The 9,815-nt window shown below is 45.7% G+C and overlaps 1 protein-coding gene across 1 annotated transcript; it reads left to right on the forward strand.

The window, feature by feature from the left end:
• Nucleotides 1-1,805: 1,805 nt before the first annotated feature.
• LOC147644833 (uncharacterized) lies at nt 1,806-5,522 on the forward strand. The gene has a single exon (XM_086840027.1). It carries the CDS (start codon nt 1,987-1,989, stop codon nt 5,365-5,367), a length of 3,381 nt encoding a protein of 1,126 aa, XP_086696153.1. The 5' UTR covers nt 1,806-1,986; the 3' UTR covers nt 5,368-5,522.
• The last annotated feature ends 4,293 nt before the right edge of the window (nt 5,523-9,815 follow it).

Here is a 9,815-nt window from a genome sequence, read left to right on the forward strand (position 1 = left end):
ATGGTAAGGCAGCAATTGAGTGAAAATCTGCCAACGGGACCACTAGCGTCAGTGACGCCATCTTATGATGAACAGTTGCCGGCACAATTGAGTGCAAATCTGCCGCCACAATTGAGTGGAAGTTTGCCGCCATATTTGAGTGGTAATGCGGCAATAGGGCAACGAGTCACACGGACAGACTGTACAACTGTAAGCTACTCACCGCCATTTTGCGTGACGGCCACGGTGCAGCCAGAACGAGGTTATGTTCGCGCACCACGGGAGCCACAACGCAGATTCACTGTACCCACGCCATCACCCGGATCCTATGGAACAGCGGGTGTGGCCAATGAATGGACGCCACGCAGATTACCTGATCTTCCAGAGTTCGAAGGTCAGCCGGAGGAATGGCCAATATTCCAGTGCGCGTTTTTGGAGACGACGGCGGCGTATCAGTGTACAGCATTGGAAAATAACCAAAGGCTAGTGAAGGCATTGAAGGGTGAAGCGAGGACGGCAGTCAAGTCACTGCTTATTCATCCTAACAACGTACAGGCCGTAATGGAACAGCTTCGCTTTCGCTATGGGCGTCCGGAGCAATTGATCCGGAGCCAACTGGAGAGCGTGCGGGAGCTACAGCCAATTCAGGAGCACAACATAGGCAGGATTGTATCGTTCGCCACGAGGGTGAGCAATCTTGCAGCGTTTCTGCAGTCAACCGACAGCGGCGACCAGCATATAGGAAATCCCACCTTGATGGAGGAGCTGATCGCCAAGTTGCCCCTAAGTAAGAGGTTGGACTGGGCCAGATACGCGGTCGCTATGGAACGATACCCGACGATAGTGCACCTAAGTGAATGGCTAAACGAGCTCGCTAAGCTGGTATGCACAATTACGGACGTGAGCAGTAAAACCCCAAAGCGAAGGGTGTTACATGCAAACACGAATCTGGAGCTTCCGATGCATGATGAGCATCGGGAAGACATGGAACAGAAGGGGTATAATGACCACCCCAGAGGTTGCCTCATGTGTGGAGGGCAACACGCAATCAAGGATTGCAAGGAATTCAACAACGCCCCTGTCAGGACGCGTTTCGCGTGCCTTGGAACCGGGCACATGGTACGGTTCTGCAAGAGAAGCCGTAATTGCAACGTCTACGGATGCCAGAGGAAGCATCACTACTTGCTGCATGACGAAGCCGATAGCCCTAGACGGTCACAGCAGTCAGACTGTGGCCACAGGAGGGAGCTACGGAGCACCCACAGACGGGAGCCACACGAGGTCATCAGCCAACGCAAGCGGATGCCGCAGTCAGCGGATCCAACAGTGAGTAACATTTCCATGGCCCAAGCAACAAGCCTGAGAAGCGCTGGGCGCATGGAAAATGAGAATCAAAGCGGCCAGGAGACGCCGCATCGAAACCTTAGTTGTGTCGATTCGGATGGAGGCCACCTGCTGTTCCGAGTTCTGCCCGTGACGCTGTACGGGGAGAAGCAACAGGTGGACACGTACGCATTGCTCGACGAGGGATCGTCTGTGACGCTCATAGACGAAGAGCTCGTCCGAAGCCTACACCTAAAGGGTGAGAGTCGACAACTAAACGTGCAGTGGTTTGGCGGTAAGTCCGCCAGAGAGCCTACGAAAAGGGTTAGCCTGCAGATCAGTGGAGCGGGCAAACCGAAGCGGCACGGTTTAAGGAACGTGTACGCAGTAAGCAACCTGAGTCTTCCGATGCAGAGTTTACGTCGGGAAGATGTTAAGACGGCAAGGGCGAGCGCACGCCTACCAGTGAAGCCGTACAACAATGCAGCGCCAAGGATCCTTATTGGACTGGATCACGCGCACCTAGGAATTCCCCTGCAGACCAGAAGCTTCGGCGCAGGAGGACCATACGCAGCAGCTACCAAATTAGGATGGGTAGTATATGGACCAGTGAGACGCCAAGCGAGTCCACTGACGGAGAGATCGTGCCTACTAGCCGTTACCCAGGATGACGCTCTGGAGAAGATGGTCAGCGATTATTTCGAAATAGAGAACTTCGGAGTGAAGCCAGCGCCACCGGTCGCAGCCAGCGACGATGAACGGGCTCTGGGCATCTTGGAGAGGACGACTAAACGGATAGGTCAACGATACCAGACTGGGCTGCTATGGAAGGATGACGAGACGAGACTGCCAGACAGTTACAACATGGCACTACGGCGACTCGTCAACATCGAACTGAAAATGAAGCGCGATGCGAACTTCGCGCAGGCCTACAATGCGATCATGGATGACTACGTCAAGAAGGGATACGCACGACGACTAGAGCAGCAGGAGGTCACTTATGGTAACCGTGACAAGTTGTGGTACCTGCCGCACTTCGGGGTCGAAAACCCAAACAAGCCTGGGAAGATCCGTCTAGTTTTCGATGCAGCAGCCAAAGTGAACGGCGTATCCCTGAATTCAGCATTACTGAAAGGCCCCCAGAACTACAAGTCACTCCCGGCTGTCCTCTTCCACTTTAGGGAAGGAGCCGTGGGAGTCTGTGCGGACATCAAGGAGATGTTCCACCAGGTATTGATGCAGCCACAAGATAGATGCGCCCAGAGATTCTTGTGGAGGCACGGAGATGACCGCAAAGACCCGGAGATCTACGAGATGACAGTGATGACGTTTGGAGCAGCTTGTTCGCCATGCTCAGCGCAGCACGTGAAGACTGCAAATGCTTTAAGGCACGTGCACACTGATCCCCGGGCGGTCCTGGCTATTAATGAGTACCACTACGTGGACGATTACGTAGATAGCTTCGCAGACGAGGATGAAGCTATAGCCGTCTCAAAACGAGTAAGAGAGATACACGCAAGTGCCGGTTTTGATTTGTGTCGGTTTTCTTCCAGCTCGGCGAGATTGGTCAGAGCCTTAAATCCGTTAGGCACCAACGAGAACGTCGAGTGGACCGAATCCGAGCAGAAGGTATTGGGCATGTATTGGCACCCGGCAACAGATGACTTCAGATTCAGCGTCAAGTACCATCGGGTTCCCAGCAGCGTGATGACGGGGGAACGTGTCCCTACCAAGAGGGAGTTCCTCAGCTTGGTGATGTCCACGTTTGATCCGATTGGGTTCTTGAGCTGCTACATGGTAACCGCCAAGCTACTTATGCGAGAGATTTGGCGGAAAGGAGTCACATGGGATGAGCCATTGCCAGACGAGCTAGCCACGGCATTTGAGAGCTGGCGGCAAGAGATGAGCTATGTGAAGGAGTTCCGATGTCCACGCTACTATTTTGGTACTGGACGAGTACGAGCACTCCAGCTGCACGTCTTCGTGGACTCCAGCCAGTCGGCGTTTGCTGCGACGGCGTATTGGCGGGCCACCTACGCAAACGACGACGTGCGGGTGCATTTCGTATGTGCCAAAACGAAATGTGCTCCGATGAGGACAATGTCAGTCCCGAGATTGGAACTACAGGCAGCCGTGTTGGGAACACGGCTGATGAACACTGTGAAACTGGAACACAGTGTAGAGATAAGCAGATACGTACTCTGGACGGATTCCAAGACAGTGCTGCACTGGATAAGCAGCACCCACCGGCGGTATAAACAGTTTGTTGGAAACCGGGTGGCAGAAATCCTGGAGACGACGGAAGTATCCCAATGGAGATGGGTACCAAATGCCGAGAACGTGGCAGATGACGCAACCAGGCCGCGACGCCATGTGGACCTCAGTCAGGGGTCACGATGGCTAAGCGGGCCGATGTTCCTGCGGGAACCAGAAGAGAATTGGCCAGAGAGCTCCTCTAGTGGTAGTGGCTGCACGAGAGCCACCGACGAGGAAGAGATGCCATGTGAGTTTGCGCTAGTGACTGCAAACGGATTTTTTATATCTTTCCAGAGGTTCTCAAACTACAACCGGCTGGTAAGGACCATGGCTTGGGTCCTTAGATTCGTCCGACGATGCCGCGGCCAGTATAGCGACCGTGAGAAGTATGGACTCACGGCAAACGAATGCGCCAACGCGGAGCGCATATTGATCCGGCAGGCGCAAAGTGAAGCGTTCTCCGGAGAAGAGAGGGACAAAGCTGGAAGGATCTCGAAAGAAGGCAGCCAATTGCGAGGGCTGTCCCCGTATTTCAACGACGATGGAGTCATGCGTGTAAGGGGAAGGATCGACGCCGCCGCTTGTGTGCCATACAGCGCCCGGCGCCCCATTATACTGTCCCACAGACACACGCTGACGGTGATGGTAGTACACCACTACCACCAGAAGATGGGCCATCAGAACCACGATGCGACCATAGGCGAGATACGGAAGAAGTTCTGGATAACGAACTTACGGAGGCTGCTACGGAAGGTGGTGGCTGACTGCCAGATCTGCAAGCTGCGGAGGGCACAGCCGATGCAGCCAATAATGGGTCCTTTGCCTGAGGACCGACTGGAAGCCAACGGATGGCCATTCAAGCACACGGGCTTGGATTATTTTGGACCGTTGCATGTGACGATTGGACGTCGCATCGAGAAGAGGTGGGTGGCACTGTTCACCTGCCTAACCACGAGAGCCATCCATTTGGAGATGGCCCATGATTTATCTACGGATTCCTGTATCATCGCTATGAGGAACTTCATGAGCCGGCGAGGACCGGTGGTCAAGATGAGGAGCGATAATGGGAAAAACTTCGTTGGAGCCAATCGAGAGGCCAGGAGATTCAACGAGGTTTTCGAGCCAGAGAAGATCCAGGGCGAGCTGTCGTCCAAAGGAATCGAGTGGATATTCAACTGCCCAGCGAACCCAGCTGAGGGTGGCGCCTGGGAAAGGATGGTCCAGTGCGTCAAGAAGGTGCTGGCGCATACGATGAGGGAGCTGGCTCCCATGGAACATGTTCTGGAGAACTTGTTGATCGAGGCGGAGAACATAGTAAATTCCCGCCCACTAACGCATCTGCCAGTTACTGTGGACCAGGAGGCTCCACTGACTCCCAACGACTTGCTGAGAGGAGTACCCAATCTGCCGGATCTACCCGGAGACAATGGACAGCCGTTGGAGAGGTGCGCCACGAAGAAGCAGTGGCGACTGGCCAGGATGATGAGAGACCGCTTCTGGAAGCGATGGGTGCACGAGTACCTGCCTACTCTTGTGCGCAGGGAGAAATGGTGCTCACATGTCGAGCCCCTGAGCCGAGGAGACTTAGTGTTCATCTGCGACCCGGCCATACCACGTCGAGAGTGGAAACGAGGAATCGTGGAGGAGGTGTTCACTGGAGTAGATGGAGTGCCCAGGCGAGCGGCGATAAGGACTGACGATCGAGCCAGGATGATTCGTCCCGCTTCGAAGCTAGCTGTTCTGGATGTGGTGAATGCGGCTGCTTCACGGGGGCGGGGATGTCGCGGAACGGATAAGCTAACCCGCTAGAATATCGATAGTCAGTTAAGTTTGAATTACGCGCCACTAAGGCGAACCTTCGTTAAGTATGTACTCGGTATTTGAACTACGTTTGTAATTGGCCACACTGTTATGGCCGAAAAGCTATGTTAAGTTCGGCGCCACGGTTATTCCGATCGGCGATCCCAGCAGAGAAGGGAGGAGATACTGCGGTATGTAAAGGGGAATAGGTTGAGGTTAAATTCTAAGTTTGTACTTCCTCAACAGAATAAAACATCCACAAGCTCATTACCACACTTCAGTCAGAGTGTTGGATACGCTACAGGATCTGGTATTTCTTGTTTCGGTGGAGCACGGGTGTTAGATGGCAACTCCCGGGATTTGGATCGGCGTCAATAACAGAATTTGTGAATATGTCACTATATAATTTATATTGTATGGATTCCTATTCATAGAAGTTCTATCTGCAAGGGTATATAAACTTCGGCGTGCCGAAGTTAGCTTCCTTTCTTATTTTTTTTTTCTTTTTCTTCTGCGAAGTCTCTATTATTGCAACGTGTGGTGAAATTTGTTTTGATTTATTTTTCTTTAATTCTTGTGTGCGTGTGTATATGTAATAGAAGAAGTGATGGAGAAATTAAAGCGAAACATTAAACCGTTTAACGGAGAGAAGTACTCCGTATGGAAGTTTCGAGTTCGCTCATTTCTTGCAGAATTAGATATTCTTAAAGTTGTAGATGAGGAAAAGCCTATTAGTGAAGATGCAAATTAGGTCAAAGATAATAGAAGTGCAAAGGGTGTGCTCATTGAGCACTTAAGTGATTCGTTCTTAAATTTTGCAACTAGTGACGTTACAGCTCGTGAAATTTGTAAGAATCCGTATACGAACGAAAAAGTCTAGCTTCACAATTTTCAGCGCGCAAGCGACTCCTGACACTAAAACATTCGGGCGAGATGCCACTATTAAACTTTTTTGAATTGTTAGCTGCAGGCGCTAAGATTGAGGAAATGGATAAAGTGTCACATTTATTACTCACACTACCTTTGTCTTACAATGGCGTCATTACAGTAATCAAATCGCTGTCCGAGGAAAACTTGACTTTAAGTTTCGTTAAGAATAGGCTATTAGATCATGAAATTAAAGTAAGAAATGATCAAAAGGATACAAGCAAAAAGGTTATGAAAGCGGTAGCTCAGAATAATAACAATAACTTTAATAAGAATAAACAAAAGTATCCTTTTAAGAACAGAGTGATAAAATCAGTAAGCGAAAGTAGACGTAAGCCATTTGGCAATATTAAGTGTCACCACTGCGGTAGGGTAGGGCATATTAAACGAGATTGTTATCACCTTAAAAGAATAATAAATCTAAATAAAAATAATAATACAAATGAAAAAGAAAATGACAATAGACAAGCTCAAACCACCACATCACATGGAGTTGCATTCATGTTAAGCAACTGTGTCACAGATAAATACAACTTTATCCTGGATTCCGGCGCAATTGACCACTTAATAAATGATGATTCCCTGTATGCTGATTATATGGACCTGAAACCGCCATTAAAGATCGCTGTGGCTAAGCAAGGCCAATTCATTAATGCCACGAAGCGTGGCGTCGTACGATTGCAGAATGATTATGAAATAACACTGGAGGATGTGCTGTATTCCAAGGAGGCTGCTGGAAACCTCATATCGGTCAAGCGGCTATAAGAGGCTGGTTTGACAACCCAGTTTGACAGTGATGGTGTCACCATATCGCAGAATAGAATGACAATCATGAAGGATTCAGGTATGTTAAACAACGTACCAATTATTAAATTGCAAGCATACATTGCTTGTAAAGAATCCAACAATTATTGATTATGGCATGAGAGGTTTGGGCACATTAGCAATGCTAAACTATTAGAAATAAAGAAGAACAATTTATTCAATGACACAAGCCTTATTAATAGTTTGATGTTATCAGAGGAAATTTGTGAACCTTGTTTAAGCGGAAAGCAAGCTAGGCTTCCGTTTAACCAATTTAAGGATAAAAGACATATTACGCGACACCTGTTTATAATACCCTCTGACGTGTGTGGACCTATTACACCAGTTTCTTTAGATGAGAAGAACTATTTTGTTATTTTTGTAGATGAATTCACACATTATTGTGTCACATACTTGTTTCAGCATAAGTCAGATGTATTTAATATGTTTAAAGATTTTATAGCGAAAAGTGAAGCACACTTTAATTTCAAAGTAGTTAATTTGTATATTGATAATGGTAGAGAATATCTATAAAATGAAATGCGTAATTTTTGTGTTAGGAAAAGAATCACTTATCTCCTGACAGTGCCACATACAACTCAATTAAATGGTGTATCTGAACGAATGATACGAACCATTACAGAGAAAGCCCGTGCCATGGTTAACGGTGCACAATTAGATAAAAGCTTCTAGGGTGAAGCAGTGTTGACTGCAACATACCTAATTAATAGAATTCCAAGTAGAGCACTTGTAAATAAAAAGGGGACGCCATATGAGATGTGGCATAATAAAAAGCGAAATTTAAAATACTTGAAAGTATTTGGTTGAACCGTATATGTGCATAATAAGCACAAAAACGGTAAATTTGATGATAAATCAAAGAAAAGTATCCTTGTGGGATACGAAGCAAATGGTTATAGATTATGGGGTGCTATTAATAGCAAATTCATTGTAGCTAGAGATGTTGTTGTCGATGAAACCAATATGGTTAATTCTAGAGCCATCAAATGTGAAAGTTTCCCGAATGATAGTAAGGAAAATAATAGCTTCCCGAATGATAGTACGGAAAATGAGAAAATACTGAATGAGAGTAAGGAAAGTGAAAATATCCTGAATGAAAGTAGGGAATGTGAAGAAGAGAAATTTCCGAATGAGAGTAGGAAAAGAAAGCAATTTGATCCTCTAAATGAAAATAAGGAAGATCTTGATGGCATTGACAACAATAGAAATGATGCTGTAACAAATAGAAGAAGTGAAAGGTTACAGAAAAAGCCATATATATCATACAAAGAAGATGATAGTGACTTAAATAAATTTGTTTTAAATGCTAATGCAATTTTTAATGATGTCCCAAATAGTTTTGATGAAATTAAAAATAGAAGCGATAAAAGCTGAACTGAGTGCTCATGAGTTGAACAATACTTGGACAATAACAAAGAAGCCTAAAGATAAAAATGTTGTTGATAATAAATGTGTATTTTCTGTCAAACATGGCGAAATGGAAAACCCAGTTAGATACAAAGCTAAATTAGTAGCTCGAGGTTTTACTCAAAAATATCAAATCGATTATGAGGATACATTTTCTCCTGTTGCCAGAGTTTCAAGTTTCCGATTCTTGCTATCATTAGCAGTGCAATATAATTTGAAAGTACATCAAATGGATGTTAATTCAGCTTTTTTTAAATGGTGTCTTAAAGGAAGAAATTTACATGAAACTTCCTCAAGGTGTGTTGTGTGACGGTGATAATGTGTGTAGGCTAAATAAGGCAATTTATGGGCTCAAACAAGCAGCTAGATGCTGGTTTGAGGTTTTTGAATAAGTCCTAAAAGAATGCAATTTTGTGAACTCCCCAGTTGATCGCTGTATATATATTCTAGATAAAGGGAACATTAGAGAAAACATATATGTTTTATTATATGTTGATGATGTGGTCATAGCTACACACGATACAAATAGGATGAATAATTTTAAAAAATATTTAATGGAAAAGTTTAGAATGACTGACTTGAAAGAAATACGACATTTCATAGGCATAAGAGTAGAAATATGCGAAGATAAAATTTTGTTGGTGGCGATTGACTGCATTAAGCGATTTATAGATAAATTTAATATGAGTAATTGTAATCCGGTCACTACCCCTCTATTATCTAAACTAAATTACGATGCGCTTAACTCAGATGAAAGCTGTAGCGCACCATGTCGAAATGTTATTGGATGCCTAATGTACGTAATGCTATGTACACGACCCGTCTTGACTACTGCAGTAAATATCTTGAGCAGATATAGCAGTAAAAATAATTCAGAGCTATGGCAATGTTTAAAAAGGGTCCTCAGATATTTGAAGGGTACCATTGATTTGAAACTGGTCTTTAAGAGAAATGATATGTTTCAAAATATATTAGTTGGTTATGTTGATTCTTACTGGGGGGGGGGGAATGATAATGATCGAAAAAGCACAACAGGTTATCTATTTAATATGTTCGAATCAAATTTAATTTGTTGGATTACAAAAAGGCAAAACTCAGTAGCAGCCTCATCAACTGAAGCTGAGTATATGGTTCTGTATGAAGCCGTAAGAGAGGCCTTATGGTTGAAGTCCATTTTAAATAATGTGCATATTAGAATTAAAATACCAATTAAAATTTATGAGGACAACCAAGGTTGTATAAGCATAGCAAGTATCCCATCATGTCACAAGAGAACAAAACATATTGATATTAAATAT

The sequence above is a fragment of the Drosophila serrata genome, unplaced genomic scaffold (assembly GCF_035046125.1).
Source record: "Drosophila serrata isolate PLE 108 unplaced genomic scaffold, ASM3504612v1 contig_85, whole genome shotgun sequence".
NCBI classification, from domain to species: domain Eukaryota; kingdom Metazoa; phylum Arthropoda; class Insecta; order Diptera; family Drosophilidae; genus Drosophila; species Drosophila serrata.